General features: G+C 37.4%; 1 protein-coding gene and 1 long non-coding RNA gene across 2 annotated transcripts in view; one reads left to right on the top strand and one right to left on the bottom strand.

Annotated features, from left to right (window-relative positions):
* The first annotated feature begins 3,670 nt into the window (after window positions 1–3,670).
* gdf10b (growth differentiation factor 10b) lies at window positions 3,671–17,422 on the top strand. The gene is made up of 7 exons (XM_016288876.1): window positions 3,671–3,861; window positions 13,389–13,506; window positions 13,610–13,788; window positions 14,351–14,484; window positions 14,587–14,758; window positions 15,351–15,472; window positions 15,863–17,422. Exons 1-7 carry the CDS (start codon window positions 3,792–3,794, stop codon window positions 16,190–16,192), a joined length of 1,125 nt encoding a protein of 374 aa, XP_016144362.1. The 5' UTR covers window positions 3,671–3,791; the 3' UTR covers window positions 16,193–17,422.
* A 3,098-nt stretch (window positions 17,423–20,520) lies between these two features.
* Window positions 20,521–25,681, bottom strand: part of LOC107597709 (uncharacterized) — a 19,373-nt gene continuing 14,212 nt past the window's right edge. The window contains exon 3 of the long non-coding RNA XR_001610488.1: window positions 20,521–20,790. This is a non-coding gene — a long non-coding RNA (uncharacterized lncRNA). The remainder of the gene's footprint in view (window positions 20,791–25,681) is intronic.

Genomic DNA, 25,681 nt, shown 5'->3' with positions numbered 1-25,681 from the left:
TACACTGTAAAAAAAAATCCGTAAAATTTACGGTAAAAACCCGGCAGCTGTGGTTACCGGAATTTTACCGTAAAAAATACGGTAGCAACGTTTTAGGTTTTACGGTTTTAACTTAAATTTACAGTTAAATACCGTAATTTCATCAACTGATATAATGTTAATATACCAACCTACTGAAGTAGTGAAATCTGTTTTGTACCTTTGTAATACACTGATAACCACCAAATGCAGGTGGTGATGAGAAAGTCACATGATGAACCAAAGCCCATCACAAGCAGCTTTTATATATTAACATATATAGAAGGTGCACAGTGTCATTCACACAAACACTAAACACCATCACGGTAACACACATGAAACTGAAATAATGCAATAAACATTCAATTAACAACATTAGATGTAACACACAACCCTAATATACAAAACTGATAAGAAAAAACTAACAAAAAAACATCAAATTTGAAATGTAACGCAGAGAATTCTGGGAATGTCAATTTATGGTTATTCACTGTAAATGATACGGTATTTTTCACTTCCAAAAACGGTATACTACCGTAAAATTTATGTCCAATACAGTTTTTCACCGTATATAGTAGGGAAATTTACCGTTAACCATTTAACAGGTTTTTACTGTAGCATTTTTACAGTCTTTTACCGTTAAATTCACGGTAATTTTTTACAGTGCACACTGTAAAAATAAGTGTAATTTAAACTGTAAAATTTTGTAGAAACGCTACGTGAAAAATTTTTTTAATAGGTTAACAGTAAATTTCCCTACTATATATGGTGACAAACTGTATTGGACATTACATGTATAGGACATTAATTTTACGGTAGTATACCGTTTTTGGAAGTGAAAAAGACCGTATAATTTACAGTGAATTACCGTAAAAAAGTTCCCGTACTATATACAGGGAAAAACTGTAAAAGATCTAACCAGACATTTCATGTAATTTTACAGTAAAATGCTGTTAATTGTACAGTTTTTAGAAGTAAAAATGAACAAATCAATGTATAATTTACAGTAAAAAACTGTAAACTGATATTCCCAGAATTCCCTGCGTGACGCTCCACATTTGAAAGTATTTTGTTTAAATAATCATGTTTTTTAATAGTTTGTTATTAGTTATGTACATTTGGTCTTTATGTTACATCTTCTGTTGTTTAATGAAAGTCTATTGCATTATTTAAGTATCATGTGTGTTACCATGATGGTGTTTTCTGTTTGTATTAATGACCTTCTATATATTAGTATATACTTCTGCTTGTGGTGAAGCTGCTTGTGATGAGCTTTGATTCTTCATGTGGCTTTCTCTTTTACCACCTGCATTATTATGGTGGTTGTCAGTATGTTAAAGGTACAAAACAGATTTTAATAGCAGAGTGCGTTGTTGAATTTACTGGTTTACATTCAAATGTTCTTGTTTTTTTTCAAATCAGTTTTATACTGTACAATTTACAATTTTGGGCTGTAAATGTGTTTAGTTTTTCTGTATTTTTTATACAAAATTATTCTGGCAACCACCGCTGCCAAAATTATTTTGTAAAAACTACAGATTTGTTTTTTTACAGTGCAGCCCAGATTTAAAAAGTAACACAAAAGTAACTAAGTAACGTAATTAGTTACTTTTTTTAGGAAGAAATGCAATATTGTAATGCATTACTTTTAAAAGTAACTTTCCCCAACACTGCATGTAAAACACGTAGCAAGGATGTGATTAAAAAAGTGAAAAATGTAAAACTCTTAATTACAATTACAAGACCTAAAACATAATATTTATGTAGATTTGAAACTATAATCTTGACTATCAACAAGTTTCATTTTGACAGAACTACTTATAACCTAATGACTCATCTATGAATCATGCAATGATTCACAAATTTTTCCTTTTTTTTTTAGTGTAATACATTAAATGACCAAAGGAGGTGCCATGAATCCTCCTTATTTCAGTGTACGGGAGGAGCAGTTCAAGTAATTCAGCAGAAGCAACAAGGAGACACGGGCAAGTTTGTTATTGAATTACATTATTGTTCAGAAACAATATGCAGTTCATTAAACATGCTGACATGTGTGTTGTCACTCTAGGGTATATCGTTAAAACCATTTAATAAATTGCATACATTTAACATTTCAAACATATTTGAGAACTTGCCATCGTAAAAAATGTTACAATTTATCTGATTTTGTTTTGGAAAGCATGAAAAATATACAGACTTCTTCCTCCTCTCACCACATTTACAACTTGAGGGCGAGTACAAATTACAACAAAATTTTCATTTTTGGGTGAACTATACCTAGCACAAGCTTAAAATAAGTTCCTGTCTAAAAAAGGTTTCGCTTGCACAATAGATGTGGTTAAACTGCCTGACATGCTGTGTTGAAAAAAACTGCTAAAGTGCACATTTCTGTGGTTGTTCTGCATGTTTTCTGAAATTGGAGAGGAAGTCGACTTGTACACTTCAAGGGGCACAGTAAAGGTGGTGGAAATGCAGTGATGTACCCCTCTCGTCATCACGGAGCATTTTCTCACTGTTGCTTGCAATATCTATATTTTCCAAACTGATCCTATGGCTTCTCCTGCAATATTTAAGCGATATATATATATAAATTATTGAACACTCTCAGAACAAAAGCTGTCACCGGGGCGTTACCTTTTCAAAAGGTACACTTTTGGGTACTAATATGTACACTGTTAGGTACTTATATGTATCTTTAAGGCACCAATATGAACTGTTTAGGTACAAAGGTGTGCCTTTTGAAAAGTGCCGCCCCAGTGACAGCTTTTGTACCTTTTGTTCTGAGAGTGACTGAATCATACAGCTTAATCAAAATAACTTGAGAAAGCTACTGAAGCATTATAAAGAACGCTTACTGTATGTAGAATATAGATGTGTCAGACCTGTAAGTTATTCTTAAGAATTATTGACATCCAATATCACCATTGTACACCTGTGCAAATCCCAGGAGAAAGTTCCTTCAATTAGGCTACTTAGTACAGGTTTTCCGTTCTAGGCATGTAATTTAGTTATATATATATATATATATAAATGTAAGGTTGGGGCAAGTTGTCACGTGTGTTTTAAAGATTGTAATTTCTTCTCAAATCAGTGTCAACAAACAGCAAGTATACTGCTACCTAACCACACTGTATAGCCTATGTGACAACATTGCAGGCTATTGGATGAATGTGTGTTAAATAAACTTTTCCTTGGCAATAACAGTGTAGATGTTTGATAGATGTTTTAAACTAAACATGACTTTTAAAAATAACTGACCACACTGAGAAATGATTACCACAGTTAAAGCCCCATGCAGACCCTCTACTAATATAATGGCTTATGTGTATTCTGTTTGCTGTGTTACCAAGCGTTCAGGTAAGCTGACTTTCATGAGAGCTTTTTGCTTGGGGGCTGATATGGTACTTTGTAATGTATTATTATTCATCAAGGCGGAAAGCACCGGATGTTTTATCTTAGCGGGTTGCCAGATTTCTTCAAAATAGCAAATATTAAAATACAACGTTCCACCATGTCAGGCGAATTCATATTTTAGATTAAAAAAAAAGAAAAGAAAAGATTTTTACAATCAAATAAAAAAATAAAGCATATAGTTTATAATGTATTAAAGCCCGAACCGATCGCCTTGTTGCTGTCTCAGGCGGAATATTTGGCAACCCTGTCAGAGTCCAGTGAGAACACGTAGAGACATGAACATAAAGCCGATCTCAGGAAATGTTGTTAGGGTTTAGGAAACACATCCCTGCGACGTTTAAGAAACCCGGGTTATCACAATGTCGAAGCGTGCTGTAGTCCCGTGCGGGGTGTTTTATGCATTACTGTTCGCAGGGGTCATTGGTTTTGGTGAGTATTGCTGAAGCCTCTCGTGCTATACTAACGGTGGCACATCGTTGTGTTGTATCGATGCATCAGTGTATCCGTCCGATCGTGTGTATCCACAAGATGTGAAGCGTGCGTTTATGTAACATTAAAATAAATGACGTTCTAAATAGTGCATTGTTCTAAAATCGCTCCTTCTGTATTATTTAAATGCGCAGATAGTTGCTGATAGCAGGCCTGTTTGGGTTCCCAGGCACGATTATGGAAAATCCTGGAAATAGCGCGTTTTACAATTATTTGCCTGGAAATATTTTTGTATTTGTTTTTGTAGAGAGTATGCTATTATATGAATAGGCTATTTGATCGTCTAGTCTGTTTTTTTTTAGTTTAATCTAAACATTTAAATGTCAAATCCCTTGGGATTCAAACTAGTTCACATTTGGCTGATTAAACACACTTATTTGGAGAACTCGTATAGGGCCCTCTGTAGCAGGAGCCTGTAAGTGTGTATAGGCGTAGGCCTGTGGGCTAACAGTTACAGTTCCTCTTCATTTCTGTTGCTGTTGTTTTCAGGCGCGAGAGAGCCAAAGATCCCAGGAACTTGATTTGTAATGTAACAAAAATGTTCTTTCTCCTCTTTTGCGCAAAAACAAAGACTGTATTATTTACTGTGTCAACATATCTGTACACCATATAGGCTACATTCAAATATATGTATATGATTAAAAACCTTAGTATTTCTGTGTCTGAATATAGAAGGATCTGTTAGACGTTATAATGTAACTGATGTTTTACCTGCAGGATCTTGCTTTTCTCTTGCTCTAACGGCAGATCATCACATTAGATTCCCACTCACTTTAGGTTTGACTTTAGCAGATATCATATCTTTATTGAAGTCATTAGTATCAGTTTGCAGTTTGTCTCTATAATGAATGAATGAATGAATGTTTAGGTCTAGAATTCTAATTCTTGTTCATATGGTTTCCTTCTGTGTTTGCGTGTTAAACCTCTCTTTCGCTTCCTTCCTGTTGTTCTTTTCATTCCTTCACGTGTTTTCTCTGTTTCCCTTCTCTATTCTTGTTGCGTTCAGCCAGTCACACACTGAAATGTTCTGGCCAGGTTGAGTTGTTTATTTAAAGTACAGTAGGGTTTTATTTTCACACTTTTGTCTCAGTGAAACCACAGTTAGGTCTGTTCTGAGCAGGTGTGAAAACGTCACTGATCACACGTGGTTACAGTTGCAAATCAGTGTGGCCTTAAACCTTGTTCGTCAGTGTTCGTGGAGGTGTTACTCTGTCACTCTCGGGTTAAAATCAAAATAAGAATCAAGCAAAACAAACAGCAAACAAAGCAACGGCTGATTTTCTATGGAGCCCCTAAAGGGACGTTTGCAAAAATAAAAAATACACAGACTTTCGCATGCGCACCAGAAATCTTTGCATGAGCACGAGAAACTTTTTTTTTTTCAGTTTCACTTCTGCCATCTTACAACGACGAAAACAAGAGCAAGAGCATGGATGCACATGAATTAATTGAGATCTATTTTAAGCTTGTGCTATTTTAAGCTTCTGCTTGTTCTTAAAGGCTGAATAATTCCAAATAAACTCCACTAATTTGACAGGAAAACACAACAAAGAATATCATTTACATGTAGTGCATCGATTCTACGTAGTAAGTAAGACCGTCTTGCTCTCCCTCTCTTTGCCTGGGTGAAAGAAACACTTAGCGCTCTCAGCTACGTTTACGGAGTTTACAGTGTGTCAAATAGGCCTACGCCGTGCATCCATTGAGATGAATTCAAATAGTGCACTTTTAAAATGGAGAGCGAAACTCTTAAGTGTGCAGTTTTCAAAATGAGCGAAGGCAAATATCGGTGTTAAAATTATAGCTAGCTTCTAACTCAAACACTGGCGAGTGAAATCTAAAGGTGCGTCCCAAATTGCATACTTATACACTAGGGCTGTGCGATATTGAAGAAAAATGTGACATGCGATAACTCATTAAATAATTCGATATGCGATACGATAATGCTTAAAGTGCCACATGCTCAGATGAAACCGTTTTACTCAGCTGTTGCCGAGTCAGTTCTGTGAACTTCTATAACTATCTTGTCATATATATGTGGTTATTTGTAGAGGTTGACCGATGTATTGGTTTTGCCGATTAATCGGCACCGATAGTTTTTTGCTAGAACTATCGTTATCGGCAAAAATTCATGCCGATAGTTTTCCGGGTTGCATCCGTTGCTGGAACGGCTGAGAAGGGTCTGCTGTCATTATACAGTACGAGAGCGGCCTCTAGTGGTTGAAATCACTGACAGCACGTGCTATTTGTTTAGACACGTGATACTGAACAGAGCGGGAAACTTCAGACGCGGATTTAAATGCAGCCAACAAAAAATCCTGCCGCGCCATTCACATAGTTTTCCATTAAAATACATATTTGTCCCGAATTGCCATACAATATCCATATGTATATGATTTTAATGCTATGGCCTTTGTGTATATATTTAAAGATGTGCATCTTTAAGCATGTCTGTTGAAATGAAATGGTAACGGTAACGCTTTAAAGTCCATTTGTAACATTACGATTAATGAAAGCATTGTTCCTTGTTAGAGTGTGTTAATTAATTTTTTTGCTTTAAAGTCCATTTGTAACATTACGATTAATGAAAGCTGTGTAATGAAAGTATTGTTCCTTGTTAGAGTGTGTTAATTAAAATTTTTTTATTATTATTATTACTACTACTAGTACGGTTCAGTACTGTTTTTTTTAATAAAGCATTATTTTAGTTTTTGTTCAGTATCCATTTTAAAAACTATCGGTTAATTAATCGGTATCGGCCAGTGTGGTCCAACCTAGCTATCGGTATCGGCAAAATCCACTCTCGGTCGACCTCTAGTTATTTGTATGTATGTATCAAGAGCTCCTGTAAAACCACAACAAACTCCTTGTGTTTGCGCACACTTAAGTGGTGAATAAAGCTCATTCTGATTCTAATATAACTAGCATACATGTTTCACATTTTGTGAGAAGAAAGCACCCCTACAACAACTTCTGAAAGTGAACGGTAGTGTTTTACTCTAGCACTACATAAAAATGTCATTTTAACACGAGTTTAGGAATTGAATAATAAAAAGGAAAAATACAACACAGCTTAGTATTTACTCTTTGAATTCAATATGCACTGATTCTTATTTAAGCTACAAAAGTTATTTAGGTAAGAGCAGTGAGTGATTTTCTCTTTGTCTTTTGTTCATGGCCCCAAATATTGCAAGCCGTAGTGATATGTACATTTGCGATATTTCGATAATTTCGATATATTGCACAGCCCTATTATGCACTATTCTATGACGTTTCGTAGTAAAATAGTGTAAAATTCCAAAAAGAAAAAGTGCACTTTAAATACCCGGATGATGCACTTAATTATCCGAATTATAATACAAAGAAATAATACAAGGAAAATACTCAAAAAAATAAAAAACAAATCTCAAAAGTCAAGGTAATTCAAAATTACTGAAGGTATATCACCAGTAGACTCATTATTAGCTAGTCTCTACATGTTCTGTAAAAACAATGAACAGCAGCTTTCAACCGGTCACCATGATGCAAACATGAAATTTCAGACATACACTAGTAGTTCTTTACAGGTTTTTATTAGATTGCGCTGCTTTTCCACAGTTTTTTCTATGTAAACATGGACACGTTTGACTGTTGCGCTCGCATCTATTGCAGCATCTCATGCATGAAACGACATTCTGAAATCACGGCACTCAAGTTAAAAGAAGTTCAACTCCCATCTTCCTGCATTTTGTCCTGTTCCACTGCGTCGCATCTTTGTCAACACAAAAGCGTATTCTGTGTGAATGGCACCTGGTGATGTATTCTACTTATGGTCCTTCACAGAGCGCGTCGCACGTGAGCGGTTAATCACGTGCACCGACATGTGGGAGGATCATTCTTTTCTCTTTACTGTTAACGTTGGGATATTGTCAAAGTGTCTAATTCTAACATTTGGTAATATTTCTATTCAAAATCGTGATTCCTCGATTAAAAAAAAATATAAAATCGTGGCAAAACATTAAATTCGAATTAATCGATCAAATCGGAAAAATCGCCCAGCCCTAGTTAATAGTTTACATAAATCGGACATTAGCCAAGTTTCCATCCCATTTTTGTGCTGTTTTGTTATCGACAAAGAGAATGTGCGTAAAAAAAAATGTGCTGTCTCCAGCCTGTTTCCATCCAAATGGCCTTTTACTGATAAAATGGTGTGCGTAATGACGTCATCAATAAAAACCACGTCTTGTTGCATAAGTTTTGTTGTATCGCAAAAAAAAATTGCCCTTGAGCTGTTTCCATTAGTGTTGTCAAAAATACCGATGTCGGTACTGAAATGTAAAAATTGTGACGATGCCAGCATTTCCCGCTAGCATTTTGTGTGCTGTTGAGCGGATTCTTAAACAGCTCTGATTGGCCATTGTGTTCACGCGCTCAACAGATATGTCTGTGATTGGCTACAATGATCATCGCTTCACGATCTTACACAGATACGCACGGGAGTGTTTGAAAGCCTTGTCTATCAGCGGATCAGTCTATGAGCAGATATATTAGAGATCCACTGACAGACGTGGCTTTCAAACACTCCCGTGTGTCTCCCAAATTTTTTTTTTTATATGTGTAGCATACTTTTAACCATGCAGCAAACGTTTTAAAATATTTAGGAAATTAATAAATACTTAAATGACTTTTTAAAAGAGTTGCTGATTGTATTAATTGGTCAAAATTCTTACTGTAGGTTAGCCGGTTAATATGAGCATAACTGAAAACAGACTGATTGAAAAAGCCTATTATTTTCATTGTTTCTCATATTTTAAAAATATTTGTATTATTTTTAGAATGTGAGAAACGACCTATTCAGAATTTATGCGCTGTACTTTGATGTCATACGCCGATCGGTCTGTGCAGCGCCGATGCATCTCGAACGAGCCTAATATTGTTTCTTCTGCTGTCCGGTTTGTACATGTACGGCTGAATACTGGTCCTCTCACTCTCGCTCATGTTGCTTCTCCTGTCTGTTTATTGCCATACGCAAAGCAGAGACATCTAGGGTCCGTCCCTTCTGGAGTCGGGTGGGAAGTTGTAGCTCATTTTCATGAAAGGGAACACACCCTCTTCAGGAGAGCCATAAAATATTACATCTTGTAAAAAGAGACATAATAGGTGACCTTTAAGTTGAAACCACTTTTTTTTTTCTTTTTTTTTTACAGTGTACAGAATGCAATTTGACTTTTTCATCTTAGTAAGATATGTAGGCTAATCAAAAAAAAAAACAGGCTATGTTTGAGAGGTAACTCGTCTTATTCTTACCATAGTAACAAAATAATTTTATATACAATTGAATAATATGAATATGATAGATTTAATGCGCTTTGAAGTTACAGAGAAATGGTGCTTTATCGTGAGCAACACCTCAAACACTGCCTATAGGCTAATTCTGTCATGTGACACCACATTTATTTGCGTTAAAGTCCCTTTTCACAAAAAAAAAAGTGTTTCCAAACAAATTGTTGCAACATTTGAAGTATTGATATAGAATATTTTTCTCAAAAGTTATACGGAAAAATATTGTGTTGACACTTGATGAATTTTATCGATTAATGGCATTTCCATAAGCTATATCGGTAAACATTTTGAAGTGCTCAAAATTCCCAGTTAGGGCCGCTATTAAAGCTGTAAAATCATCTGCATCTGCTCTGATGGCTCTAATGGCTTGATTTTTTTAAAAGATATTTGATTGATATTTGTTTTTCTTGTTCCCCACAATACAAAGAGTAATCATCATAAACAACATAGATTGCCGATACACGATATTATCATGCAAATTTATTTAATTAGTCCTATTTACTTTCTTAGATTCATAGCAAGAGAATGAACCAACTCCAAGGTAAGGCTAAAAGCAGCCTAATATTAGTGTAATATATTTACTACACATTATATCTTTTTAGTCAAGTAGATTATGGATTTCATGTCTTAAAACATTTTTAATATGACTGAGTTTGTATTTAACAACATTTTAATAGAAACATTTTAAGTTACTAATTCTAATGCTTACATTTCCTCAGTTATTCAAATAGCAACTACGGAAAACAAGCAAAAAACATTGACATTATCAAAGAACATCATCACTGACTTCAGTCTAGCGTGAGTTTATTCACTGTGAAAAACACTCCCGTTATAATCAGTGAAGCTGTCTACACTGTATGACGAATAAATCTCTTATACTTACAATGCACGTACATCTGCACTTTGTTGTTTATGATGAGAGAATTTGCGAGAGAGCAGAAATCAGTCAGCGAGCGCACGCACTGAACAACAAAACTCAGGTGTTTCAGCGATGACTCATCTGAATGCTTCTGATTGGCCGCTGCATTCATAAACTCAACAGAATTGTGTGTGATTGATTAAAACGCGCACCACTGTAAAAATGCAGAAAAAGAAATATGATGGAACTAATAATCCCTAATATTAATTAGATAAGAATACTAGCCTGATAATAATAATAATAATAATAATTGTCTTATCTCAAAGGTATCAGCCAAAGGCGATATCTCGGACTATCGTTGATACACGATACTATCGTCTATCTGTACAACCCTAGCTGCAAGCAGCAATTAAGGGGCCAAGCACAACAGAGGATAAATGAAGCATTAAGGAGCTGTCTGTAATTACTCCGTAAAGATCAGTGGCCGTATGTATAAAGCTGCTCAGAGTAAAATGTAATGTCTTAAGTGTCAAAATTCTTAGAATGACGTAATTTTACTTCTATTCCTAGACTTAAGAATAAGTGTGATTCATAAAGGTGAACCCAGTTGGGAGTAACAAGATGGCAGCAAAAGGAGGAGACACACTTTCCAACGAAGATATGACATATTGGAGTTGTATGTTGATAAAATCATACAAACTTGATCGCCAAGATAGTCAATTCTTTTTGTAACCGACCAAGTAAAAAATTTAATAACCTCTTCCACTCTACAAGTCAATGCTCTACCTGCAGAAATTAAAGTAGTAACATTTTTTGGCTGGAAAGTTTAATTCCCGCCCACGTGTAGAAATCAAATATTCAAGCTGTTTATTCATTTTTCTACCCCTGAGCGAAAAACGAAAATTTAAGCTGAATTCTCGTTTTTCTATTTTTGGAAGGGAAAAAAAATGAAAAAGGAGCCGTTTTCTAATTTTTCTACTTTCAATATGAAATCAAAAAACGAATAATCGAATGATACACAGATTTAGTAACATTCAGCGACTCTTTTAGCTTTCAATTGAAAGCATTTAGCGACACTAACATTTAGTTTTTTTCCCCCCTTGTATTTTGATGGTGTAAGTGAAATGTGGGGTCATAAAAAAAAAAAACCTCCACACATCACTTTTGGCCACTGTTGTGTTTGGTGGGGTTAGTGCCACAATATTTAAGACCCTCATCACTAGTGCATTGCTACATTTTTTCCAATTTTCCAGCCCAAAAAAATTTAATTACTACTTTATTTTCTGCAGTTAGAGCATTGATTTGTAGAGTGGAAGAAGTTATCACATTTCTTACTTGGTCTGTTACAAAAATAATTGACTATCTTGACAATCAAGTTTGTATCGTTTGATCAACTCCATATCATCATATAACGTCATATCTTCATTGGAAAGTGTGTGTCTCCTCCTCTTTGTTGCCATCTTGTTACTCCTAACTAGGTTAGAGACCTCTCCACTTCACTTTAAATAATTTAAGACCTTAGACTTAGTCTTAACTTTATGAATCACTCTTATTCTTAAGTCTAAGAAGTAAGTAAGTCTGAAGTATTTGGACACACACTTAAGACTAAAATTTTTCTCTGAGTGCCTTTATACATTTATACAGGGTTTCTCCAACCCTGCTCCTGAAGAGCTACCTTCCTTCAGACTTCAGATCCAGCTCTGCTTCAACACCCCTGTTTGTAGTTTGGTAGCCCTGAACACCTTAAATAGCTTCTAAACCCAGTGATATCAGCGTTGGTTGCCATGCAACAAAGAAGCCTGTTCGACTTCCTGGGGTGTTACGCATTCCGGGGGGAAGGGTCCATGGGTCCTCATATGGCTTGTTAACTGAGGTTACAGAGTATTTGTCATATAAAAAGAGAATATATAGTGTGTTGGATTGGTCCAGACGCTACACTCCAATACGTCATATCTTCATTGGAAAGTGTGTGTCTCCTCCTCTTTGTTGCCATCTTGTTACTCCTAACTAGGTTAGAGACCTCTCCACTTCACTTTAAATAATTTAAGACCTGAGACCTAGTCTTAACTTTATGGAATCACTCTTATTCTTAAGTCTAAGAAGTAAGTAAGTCCTTAAGTATTTGGACACACACTTAAGACTAAAATTTTACTCTGAGTGGCTTTATACATTTATACAGGGTTTCTCCAACCCTGCTCCTGAAGAGCTACCTTCCTTCAGACTTCAGATCCAGCTCTGCTTCAACACCCCTGTTTGTAGTTTGGTAGCCCTGAACACCTTAAATAGCTTTGTGATGGGAGAAACAAACCATTTTGAAGCTTTGAATCAATTGCTTCGCAAAATGATTCACTGTTTCGAAGCGCTCGAAACACCACACGCTGGTGACGCCTGCTGGTCAGAACTGTGTAAATGTAAAAAAAAAAAAGCTTTTACAAACTGAATGCAAATGCTTTCTTGAAAGTATAATATATTGAATGCAAAATAAATAATAAAATACCATTAAACGTGAAGTGTCTGTATAATATGCGTCTTTAAAATAATTATTATTCATTTGCAAGGGCTTGTTTTGTTTGTTTTATGGAGAGCTTGTTTAAACAGGCCAGTAAGAGACTATTAACTACTACTCATCCTTTTAATTACACAAATGTCTTGTTAAAAATGTCTACAAATTGATAAAACTGATCCGAGATCAGGTTCAGTGGTTTGCCACTGGGGGCGATCACGGTGAACTCGCATGATTCACGGGTTCACAGAGATCGCCCCCAATGGCGAACTATTGAAATTTCAAAACGCTTCGAAACGGTAATGCCGTAACGAAGCCTCTTTTACTGAGATCACGTGACTTTGCCACGTGATACACGCTCTACTGTATTTACCCCGTTGAAATATAAAAACTTCTTATTCCAGTCTAAGCTGGTTTACTGATCTTAGCTGGTCTCTCACTCTGTCCAGGCTGGTTTTAGGGGTTATTGACCATGTTTCCTTGAATGCTTGACACTTGTACGCTGCATTTCCTTCACTATTTTATTATTATTATTTTTAATATATATATTTTCCACACTCATTTTCCACATTTATATTTAGGTAATAAGATTCAGTCGTGTGTGTCCAAAATTCAGTGATTGTGTTTGAGCAATAATCAAAATCTAGTCTAAGATTCTCTGAAGAACATGACGTCTGTTTTAGAAATGCCTCGGCATTTCAGCAGCCGTTGAGCAATATTGGAAGGATTTGTTGTTCTCATGAGCTTTGAGTTTGTGTAATAGACTAACTTTTTTTCCTACAGTTCCTTCTCCAACAAACATCAGTGTTGTTTGTCACAACTTTGTGAATGTCCTCTACTGGAACTACAGTAACCCATCTGAACAGCTGAAATTCAGTGTAAGGGTTGAAGCTTATGAAAGGTATGTGTCAAAAGCAGCTGATCAAAAAAATACTATTTCAAAAAATGTGACATTTCTTAATCACAATCTCATTCCTTAATCTTTCTGTCCCATTTATCTCTAGTGATTCCCAAACAGTCCCAGACACGACTCGGACGTACCTTGATATCAGCAGCTACAGCAGAGATGTTAGTGATGATTACTTAGTGTACGTGACGGCGCATGATGGGCAAGAGAAGTCAGAAAGCGTCTCCATTAGATTCACCTACAGCAAAGACTTTTTTGATGAGAAAAAACATAAATGTAAGTTCTCTGTGTATAACCTAATCATATGGAAACAGTATTACTGTTTATTACAGTGTTTGCAAGGCCCTGTTGATGATGAAACACTATTGATGTTTCTCAGACATTTTAAGGCTCGTTTTCTAAGAATAAAACATCTGCAGTTTTTTCAGCCCAAACCGTTGGTGTATTTGGTAAATCTTGCATTGAGTTGCATTAAAACAGTGTTCAGCAGACAGTGTTTATGTCATTAATATCTGCTTAATTTGTCCTTTCTCTACTGCATCTATTTAACAATACAGCTGCCTTGTACTGAGAAAAGCACTGCATCACATGTTCGTTCTTATATGGCAGCATTTCATTTACCAATAACCAGAGCCTAAAAGAAAATGAGCTTCCTTAAAGCTTTAACTCTCATTCTGCTGCCTTGCAAGCACTGCTGCGGTTTCCTTTCAGAAATGCAAATCTATTTGGATATCGTTTTAGTGTTGGGATTCATTTGCTTTAGTCTTTTACAAGATTACTTGTTTCTTTTTTTCTTGTTATTTTGACTTTAAACAATATTGGCTTTTGCTTTTTCCAGGCTCTTTGGACTTTCCAGCTGTAAATACGTCTGTCCACAAAGACGTGATTGAAGCGTCCTTTCAGCACCCTTTCTTTCTTCATGAGCTAAACATTCTGAACGAAGAATTTATGTACACAGTCACACATGATGAGGTGGGAAAAGCAGTCGCAGACTCCTCCATGTCCTTCTTTAAATGTTAGTCATGTTAGGATGTTGAATTGTTAAAATCACTCTGTTCTTTTCTCCTTCCACAGCAAAAGGTTTCATACTTTTGTTTTGAGGAGGAGGAGCTGTGTACTGCAGAAATCCACCTGAACCAAAGCACAGCTGGACAGTGTGTTGAGCTGAAGTTTGAAGGGAAGATTGCTGGTATTCCTTCATATACCTACAGAAATGTGTGTGTCCCTCAGCAGATGCCCGTGACCGGTAAAAACATTATCAGTTTAATTTAGGAAATGTTTCGTAATGCAGTGCAGTTTTCTTGTCATGCTATTAAGTGCAGGCAATGTGTGAGAATCAGTATTTATTTCTTAAGTGTAGCCATCAGGCATCATGAGTCCATTTGAGAGCTCTGACACAAGCTGTGTTTGAAATCACCGCCATTATGGTGCATTATAGGTACACTTTTTTTTATTGTGGTGCATTTTGGGATTAAATGAGCACATGAGTTTCAGACACCACTAAGACACCAGTGGATACAGATTTTGTATTATGGTATCGATTTTGGTTATGGCATATTTTATTGGTGAAGACTGTCAAGAGTGTCTCTAGCTGCACCAAACTACCTTACCCTAGAAGTACATTCATAACTCATTCAATACTGAAAAGGGACTGTTTAATTGATCTGTCTGATCAGTGGCAGTTTGGGGGAGCGCTTGAAACTTATTTGAAAACTTTTGATCTGTCTGATTTTGATAGTGGCATGGAAATTCTGAACTTTTATTCTGAAATAGTCAGTAATAGTATTTGTGAGTACTAGAGAAGATGCCTCATTGAATTGTTCTTGACTTTTCTGTAGACAGAACGGGATTAATCGCAGCTGTGTTAGGCGGAGGGACCGTCATGCTCTTCATTATCATTGGCTTTGTGTGGCTGCTCTGCAGGAAGTTGTCCAAAATCCCCAAAATTCCTGAATTTTTGGTATGTGTCTTTCGGTCCTTTCATTGTGTATTTATTATTATTTATTCATTTAAATTCGAATATAGGCATATCTCAGCAAAAAAAGTATACACCCTAATGTTTGTCCAAACATTTTTATCATCTGTGGGAATATCCCTATCATAGTGATACCCTGTGAGTTCCACTTTCATTTTAAGAGCAACCCACAGAATAAAGTCATACATGATTGAACCAGTATGAAGATCAGTACATTGACAGAATTGAACATTTTCAGGTGAACTGTTTCTGTAGGAGTTTTTCTTTATTCAGCAGAGTTTTGTATTTGTCATGTGTCCGGTGACTTGCTCTTGACTCAGTAGTTTTAGTAGCACCAACAGCAGTGCCTAACCGTTTGCTCCTTTCCATATGCAGCGGAATGTTATACCTGGCCAAGCTCCTACAACCCAACCCGAGCCAAACGCCATTTCTGCAATGACACCTCAGGGACACACTCCCCTACTGACAGCTGAGACTTCTAGTTATGGTTCTCCCCCCATTTCCCCGAATGAGAAAGAATGCAAAGAAAACACTATCCTTGAGGAAACAGTAGTGCATCTACCTGAGGTTTCTGAAGAAGATGTGAATTGTGACGACTCTGGAGGCTTCTGCTGGTCGTCTGACTATGACAGTCCCAAATTCCTGCAGGAGATGAGTCCGGGGGACATTACTGAGGGATATGGCCCACGGCCACCAGTACTTTAGGGCTGAACGTGAAAAGATGGGCAGTTCACACCAAGTCATTTGATGTAATAATTTTTTGGTCATCGTTTGATTGTCTTGTGTGCAGTGTGACAAAACTGCATCGCACCCATTAAAATCAAATCTATCTATAATGCAGGCAGTGTGACGTCTGGTTCTCACAGTGCACAATGATTGATTGTGGTGAGTGCGATCTGTTTTTTTGTGATGTGCCACAGTTTAGATGCATTGACCGTGTTAACTACAGCCATGGTGAGTTTCTCACTAACCTGCATTAAGATAAATTAATATGTAAATAAAATCATTTGGCTAATGGAAAAAACAAAACAAAAAACAGGTGAAACAGGACATTGTAAAGGAGAAAAATGGTTAATGTCCTGCCATAAATGTACCAGTAGCAATATGTGATTTGTGTCAAAATAATAAATTCAGCATAGCTGGATGAAGTAGTTCCTCATATCTAAATTTACAGACATTTTCTACAACTCAATGCAATGCGTAATTCAAAATTTTGGTACACTTGAAAAAAAAAAACAGACGACGAGACCTCTGATGAGGCCTCCTACAGACAGTGCTGCTTTAGAAAGTTATGCGAATCAGTTGATTTCTAAGTGAATTGCAAATATGACGCTCCATTAATCAACCAAAAGTTGTAAAAATTATCATTTTAACTGAAACGCAGTCTGATGCAGGCATCCATTAGCCAATGAGGATTTCAGAGAGGTGGGTCCAGAAATTGCTGCATTTTCAACAGCAAAACACATTTTCCACACTCCTGATGCTTTGTCACGGCCTCTCTAGTGTGTGAGGAACTAAAACTGCATGTGTACGTGCATATGAGCCATGACTTTTCTGTTTATTGCAGGTTGTTACTATTATTCTTGTTTTTGTCATGAAACACGTGTCATAGCATACATTTACATCAGAGGTGAATGACGTGCTGGATTCAGTGCTGCTGGAGCTTTCACGTTGGAGAACATTGCCAAGCTGAATATATCACTTGATTATGTCCCTATATGCACATTTCCAGGCAGTGGTTTATTCTGTAACATTTGTGAAGTGTTTGCTGTGATAACACCGTATTCAGATGTCTCCTAAAAGCTACAGTTAATATCTGCCAGACGCTTCTCTGTAATTGTTCAATTCTCTGGCTGAAAATGTTACACGTTGTCGGTTGAATAAACAGAACAGCATTACTCTGAATGCCTCATGAGCAAACATTACACAATATAGTTGTGATGTTAGTATTTAGTAATTAGAAAAATGCCAAGATGCAAGTTCAAGGGAAATAATGTGGTATGACAATGACTTTTTTTCTTTATGCACTTAAAATGCTTCTATTGTTTTTCTAAAATTCTTCTCATCTTAAAGCTTAAGGATCTTTGAAGAATGAAGCAAATTTGCACTTAATCGAAATTGATCAAGAATCTAGAATATAAGAGTTATCTACACTGAGCAGAAAAGGTGACAATAAAAAAAGACAAATACGAAATTAGCTTGGGGCCCCAAAAATGACAATCCTATTTTGTACTAACCATGCAAAGTATTTTCATTCACGCTTTTATCCGAAATCACATACAATACATTCAAGGCATACATTTGATCAGTATGGGTATTTCCAGGAAATTGCACTCTTTTGGCTTTGCTGTTATTGCCATAATTTTCCAGTTGAGTTTGACAATTTTATGTGTGTACGGGTATGTCAAGTTTCTGCACTTTACACTTTTCTAATTGAATTTTATTTTTCAACTTTAACTTGATATCTGTATATCATGTCTGTTTGATTTGCATGTGCTTTCACACATTTTAATTACAATAAAAGGGCTGCTTCATTACTAAAGCTGTTGATTAAAACTCTCTGGCACTGAATGCATACAGTTTGGAGGAGAACTGTCTTACTCCACTCAGCTAGTGGCCGTTTGATTTGTTAACCTAGAATCATCTCAATATATATGTCGTAATATTACATGTCCCTACTTACACAATTTTTCCACAGTTGGCAAAACTGTGTACAGACAAGCTGTTATTACAGTATATGTACTCTGGAAACAAACTATAAGTAAATTCATCAGTGTAATGAGTTGCAAAGAGCACGTGTGAAATCGTGTAGCTCTTTCCAAAAGTGTTTTAAGTTTTCTACATTCCCAGAAGATGTGCATAATTGATCCTATATATGTTTTACATCGGCGACACCTAGGTGATACATTAGGGTACATTTCACTCAGATGAAGCGGGTGAATAACATCCTATGCATAAATGTATAATTATGTTCTGTGATTTTGTTAAAGGATAATGGGGTAAAACATTCTTACACACCGACCCCCACTGGTCTTCATCAAAGTTACACCCAAGTTCCCTTTGCCACATATTTTTAAGTGAGGCCAGGGGGGGATCCTGATGATCTAACAGCGCAGAATATGTCAGAGATTTTCCTTTTTAGTGTTGTTGAATTCATCAGGATCTCCTCTATCCTAGATCACTCCTGTGAAAGCCTTATCAAAAGTACTTCTCATGTGACAAATCTGCAAATATTTATTAAACTCCTGTCTTGGAATCTTGAACTCTGTAGTTAAATCTGAAAAGGACTTAAGGGAACAGTTTGTAAACAAACGTTGAAACTGATTTATTCCATATTCCTTCCACCTTTTAAACAGAGATTTTCCAAGAGTGGACGGCAGGTCTGGATTGGAGGATAGAGGAGCTAAACTAGAACTTTTAGCAAAACATCCACAAAACCTCTACATCTTGCCAGGCTCTACGTATATTATAAACAACATAAGTTCGTGTCACTGAATGTAATGCGTTAATGTTGTTAATAAAAGGTAAAGCGATCAGAGGCGTAGGAGAATAGAGGTCTTCTTCAATATCTGTCCAGTGAGCAGTTCTACGTTCATGTATCCAGTTAATCATACCTTTTGTCTGAGCGGCCCAATAGTACAGCTAAAGGTCAGGGAGACTCAATCCACCTTTTTCTTTGGTTCTAGTTAATGTTTTAAAGGATATCCGGGGTGTTGAATTCTTCCAAATAAATGAGCTTATTGATTTATTTATGGACTTAAAAAATTTTTGTTCAAGTGTCAAGGGTAATGATTGGTCTCGCGTAGCCAGACCTTCAGACTGACGTCAGAAGGTCTGGGAACCTTGTCCGCTTTGAATGGCAAGAGGCCATATGACTGACAGGTAAAGCAACCAATCACGTTTTGTTTTGTGCCACATCATGTTTAGGGATGTGGAAATGTCCCCACAGTAAAAGACCGTGTGTAAAACTCTTGGATGTAGTTTAAAGATTCTATGCTGCGAACTTTAAATATTTCACATACTTTTGAAAATCCAGGTTTAGTTGATCCTGATAAGTGATCATTGTCACAGTTGTAAACACGACGGCTTTCTTCTAACATGAGGGGGTTTGGCATCACGGCATATTTGTTTCCAGGCAGAGCATTAAAGAACGTGACACGCACGTCTCCCGGAAATCCTATATAAATCAACCAATCCAATGACGACCTTGAAACTTCTGAAGTGCTTCCGATTTTGTGTGCCGTATGAATCAGACTAAATACTGATTAACGTAACATAAAAATACTATACATATTTATATATTTTGCTATTGTATTATGGAGTGACACTTTCTTAAACTTTTCTATACCCCTCTGATTATATAAAGGTAAATATTACAATATCATAGCACAACAACAGTTTTCAGCAATAATGATAAGCCGAATACTCACAATAAAAATAAAAAGGTCATATAGATCATAGCACAGTCTTGGAGGTAAGAAGTGGATTATCCTTCACCTGAAATGTTAGTCTTTTCATCCTGATGCGAGGCAAATGTTGGATCACAATAATTAGGAACCACAGTTTCCACAAATCCCTTCACTCAATTGGGATATTCTCTTTTATTCTGGACGGCAAGGGCAGTGACTGTACCATCGAGCATATTTTGCAGTATTAAACACGTATTTATACCGATTTCATCAGGCTCTGAAAATTCTTCAAAAAGAACACAAAGAATGGCCTTCTCAGCTGCCATAGTTGCAACTCTTGCGTCATCAGAACAGTGTGTTCAATGCACCACCGTTTCCGTTTAAAAACGTTTTGCACCGTTTTGTCGGGGCTGAACGCAGGCCAGACGTTCAGCCAACGGTCCGTGAGCGTGACGTCTGAGGCTGAGACTAGGTAATGATTGAAATAAGAATTTAAGTTCAAGGGGAATAATATGTAATATGTCAGAATATATGACATTAATTTTACCTTTACCTACCTATTACCTTTTTTTTTCTTTATGCACTTTTTATTAAAAGACTTCTATTTATTTCTAAAATTCTTAAAGCTTTATGTTTTTTGAAGAAAAAAGCAAATTTGCACTTAATCAAAATTGATCAAGAACCTTGAATATAAGAGTTTCTGCACTGAGAAAAGGTGACTATAAAAAAAGACAAATACAAAATTAGCTTGGGCCCCCAAAAATGACAATCCTATGTTGTACTAATCATAGAAAGTATTCTCATTCACACTTTTATCCAAAATCACATACAATACATTCAAGGCATACATTTGATCAGTATAGGTATTTCCAGGAAATTGCACTCATGGCTTTGCTGTTATTGCCATAATTTATCAGTTGAGTTTGACAACTTTATATGTGTATGTGTTAAGTTTCAAGTCGTGGGAGTATATTCATTTTTATCACATTAATACTTCCAAGAAGTGAGAAAGGAAGGTATTTTACCCCAAGTTATTTGAGTCCATTCTGGGCCCAATTAAAGGGTGAAATGGTCTTTAATTTACTGAAAATGTACATATTCTGAGAAAAGGCATTAGACTTTGTTAAATAAATTTTATATCCTGATATCTTCCCAAATTTATTCATTAAATCGAGCAATACTGGAAACTGTTTTCTGGATTTGATAAATACAAAATTATATCATCTGCTTACAAAGAAATTTTGTTATTTATCTTACCGATGTCAATTCCTATAATCTCTTTACTGGTCCATATAGCTTCTGCAAGCCATTTGATGTCTAAATTAAATGGGGACAACCCTGTCGACAGCCCCTTTGTAGGCCAAACTTCTCAGAAAAATGGCTATTTACACATATTTGTGCCTGGAGCTGCACAGGAGCTGCTGAAACAGTTCTACTCCGCCATTATTGAATCTGTCCTCTGCACTTCAATAACTGTCTGGTTCAGCTCAGCTACCAAATCTGACCTCAGAAGACTTCAGAGGGTAGTCCGGACTGCTGAGCGAATCATTGGTACAACCCTCCCTTCTCTCCAAGAACTGTACTCGTCCAGAGTGAGCAAAAGGGCTGGCAGAATCACTCTGGACCCCTCACATCCAGCACACTCCCTCTTTGAACTGTTGCCATCTGGTCGACGCTACAGAGCTCTGAGCACCAGAACGACCAGACACAGGAACAGTTTCTTCCCTCAGGCCATCCATCTCATGAACACTTGACAATAACTGTGGAACACACACTATTTATTCACTCATACACTTATTTATCTAACACACACACTCAGTCTACATTTCAATTTGCACATAATATACCTGTACATACAACTGTCTATTGTTATATACCTGTACATACAATTGTCGATTTGTATATTTTTATTCCTTAGTTACTTGTTCTATTTTTCTATTTTTTATTATCTGTGTTTTTGTTCTGTCACTGTCATTCTGTTACACTGTGGAGCTTCTGTCATGAAAACAAATTCCTCGTATGTGTAAACATACCTGGCAATAAAAACTAATTCTGATTCTGATTCTGATTCTGTGGGCCACTATACATAGATTTTATCCACCCAATGCATCTATCACCAAAGTTACATTTCTTCAATACTGAGAATAGATATGACCACTCGACCCTGTCAAACTTTTTTTCTGTGTCCAAAGATATTACCAATGTTGGTTGGTTGAGCAGAGTCGAGTGGTCAATTATGTTCAGTAGCCTTTGAATATTATCAGGGGCATTTTGTGCCTTTATAAAGCTGGGGCATTAAATCTTCTAACCTACGAGCAAATAATTTAGATATTATCTTAACGTCAACAGGGAGCAGTGAAACTGGATGGTAAGAGGCACAATCAGCAGCATCCCTATCTTTCTTTTGTATTAGTGATATTACAGCTGTACACATTGTTTCAGGAAGAGTTCCATTTTGCACAAAATCTGCAATTATGGGCATAAACAAAGGCTCAATTTGAGGCCAGAAGATCTTATATAATTCAACGGGATATCCGTCTAGGCCTGGCAATTTTCCAGAGGGGAGAGACAAGATTGCTTCAAATACCTCCTCTGGAGTAAAAGGAGAGTTCAACTGCTCCCTGTCTTCTTCTGACAATGAGGGCAAATATATATTTTCTAGAAATGAATGAATATCTGTCTCAGAGGTATTTTCTGATGTGTAGAACTGTTTGTAAAAAACATTAAAAGAGGACTTGATTGATTGCATATCATACTTTAGTTGCCCTGGCGTTCAACATGCTCCCTTTTGAGTTGATAGGCTAAGAGCTTACTTCATTTATTACAGTAATTATGACAGTGTTGCCTAGTTGAAGATAGAAGTTTTTTAGCATGCTCAATCTGAAGTAAATTAAGATAATTTCTGACAGTGTTAAGCTTCTTCAAGTTTACCTCTGTAGGTGAATGTCTGGGAATTTGTTCTAAGTAAATAAGTTCCTTCTTCAATTGCTCAGTCCGCTGAACCCTCTGTGGGCTATACTCAGGAACAAGATCCCTCCGTGGGCTATACTCGGGAACAGGAGCCCTCCCTGGGCTCGATGGGAATCAGAAGCCCTCCGTGGGCTTTACTCTGGAACAGGAGCCCTCTGTGGGCTATACTCGGGAGCAGGAGACCTCCATGGGCTATACTCGGGAGCAGGAGCCCTCACTGGAGCGAGCTCTGGGGCTGGAGACGACACTGGAGCGAGCTCTGAGGCAGCCGGCGGGCCTATCTTCAGAGCGGCCGGCGGCTTTGACTCGGTAGCGGCCGGCGGGCTCGACTTCGGAGTGGCCGGCAAACTTAACTCTGGAGCGGCCAGCGGGCTTGTGGGAGCCGTTGCCAACAGACTTGACAACAGCGCGGCTGGCGGGCTTGTCTTTCAGAGAGGCCGGCGGGCATGACAACGGTGCGGCCGGCGAGCTTGACTTCTGAGCAGCCAGCAGCCAGCGGGCTTGTCTTCAAGCTTCACAATGGCGCGGCCGGCATGCTTGACAGCAGGGCGATTCTCATACCACGGGGAAAACACAGGAGAAACTAAAGAAAATAAAGGACTATTCAAAACGAAAACAAAACATGGGAGAAGGAGCGCCGCTTACTGTTTCAGTCCACTGTTCTGTTACGACACACACACACTGGGGAGCAAAGGAACAAACACGGAGACAAGGAATAAAGTAAATTTCAAAGATTTAATAAACAAAAGCTGGGAATACAGAGACACGGGATACACTGAGGACACAAAATGATATTCGACAGCAGACAGGAAACAAGGGGCAAAACACACTTTATATAAACAGAAACTAATGGGACTCATTTATTTGGAAACAGAACTAAATGGGAATAGGAACAGGAAAAACCAAATATGGGCATAAACATTAACCTGGAGCACATGGGGGAGGAAAACACAACAGAGACATCGAACAAAGTCTGACAATCTGTAAGAAGTGAAGAATTAAATTTCCAGTATCTGGTTGAATGTAACTGTTGATGCAGGAATAGCCGAAGGTAAATTGGAACATGGTCTGATATAATCATATACATTAGGAGGTCACAGAGGAGAGATAAGCTTGAGGTAGAAGGAAATAGTCTAATCGAGAGTAGGTTTTGTGTCTTGCAGAGTAAAAGGTATTATCTTTAACTGAAGGGTTAAACTCCCTCCATACATCAACGAGGCCTGCATCTTTGGAGGCTGTTTTTAAGACCTTTGATGCATTGGGATTGGAAACGGACAGTGCAGATTTGTCTAAGCTGCCATTCATGCAACAATCAAAATCCCCAGCAATTATACTAAAATCTGTGTTATATTGACTAAATATTGACTAACTATTTGTTGCTGCCGTGTGTTTTGAGCTTGAGCTCCGTCAAGTGAATTCTTTATCGTATATTTTTTATCTTAAAATCAATTTTATATACCATAATTTTCGTTTCTATAACGTGTGAATATATCCTCTATCCTATTCTACAACAAAAACAATCAGAGCGCATTGCTATCATCACTAGTTTTATTTTGATTTCCTGAGTCCACTATTAGCTTATAGCCCGTTAGCGTCGCCAGCGTGGTTGCCGCTAATCTCGCGTACATTGCTAATACTTATTATATATATACTTATTATATTAATATTCACACACATTACCATTGTTTTACTCACTGTTACTTGCTTTAATGGCGGATGTCTTGATGTCTACCTTTGAGTGCAGGTGAGGACACGTTGAAGGCCATCTGGAGGGCATGGAGAAGCAGATTCGTGACCTGGTGAAGAAGCAGGCCCAGCTGAGGGAGCAGAGAGCCGCACTGGAAACATCCCGGGCTGATGCTCACAAGTCCGGTGTAAGTATACAGTGCGCTGCTAACAGTCCCACCACCTCTACACCGTGTGTTTCCCTGCACAGGTCCAGTGCACCCAGGACGCTATCTTCCCTGATGAAGGTAAAGTGCACACTCACTGTTTCCCTGGTGCTCATGTTCTCGATGTTTCTGCGCAGATACCCGCAATCCTGAAGTGCGACGAGAGCCCCGGAGCCGTCGTGCTTCACACCGGGGTTAACGACACTAAGCTGCGGCAGACAGAGATACTGAAGAGGCACTTCAGGAGCCTGATCGCGACGACGATCATCGTGTCAGGGCCGCTTCCCACGTATCGACGAGGGCACGAAAGGTTCAGTAGACTTTTTGCTTTAAATGAAATGATATTGTCATGGTGTAAAGAACAAACTGTTCTTTGTTAATAATTGAAATCTTTTCTGGGAGCATCCTAGGCTTTTTCTTGCTGATGGCCTGCACCCCAGCAGAGTCGGAGCGGAACTCCTGTCGGACAACACCTCCAGGACGCGGTGCTCTATATGACTAGTTCTCAAATAACTGCTAAGATGGCTTTTGTTCTACCCGCTTAAATGATAGAAGTACTTGCGCTGTCCAATCTATAAAGACTGTGTCTGTTCCCCAAACAGGGAGGTCAAAATTTTTAAGTTTGGGCTCATAAACATTAGATCACTCACACCCAAAACAGTTATTGCAAATGAAATGATCACAGATAATAGTTTTGATGTACTCTGCTTGACTGAAACCTGGCTAAAACCAAATTATTATATTGGTCTAAATGACTCCACCAAGCTACTGTTATAAGCATGAGCCCCGTCAGACTGGTCGTGGCGGAGGTGTTGCAACAATATATAGTGATATTCTCAATGTTACTCAGAAAACAGGATACAGGTTTAACTCATTCGAAATACTTCTGCTTAAATGTTACACTGTCAGATATGCAAAGAAAT

Source organism: Sinocyclocheilus grahami, unplaced genomic scaffold (genome assembly GCF_001515645.1).
Source record: "Sinocyclocheilus grahami isolate Dianchi unplaced genomic scaffold, SAMN03320097.WGS_v1.1 scaffold235.1, whole genome shotgun sequence".
In the NCBI taxonomy this organism is placed as follows: Eukaryota; Metazoa; Chordata; class Actinopteri; order Cypriniformes; family Cyprinidae; genus Sinocyclocheilus; species Sinocyclocheilus grahami.
This window is presented reverse-complemented; position numbering and strand designations above follow the sequence as displayed.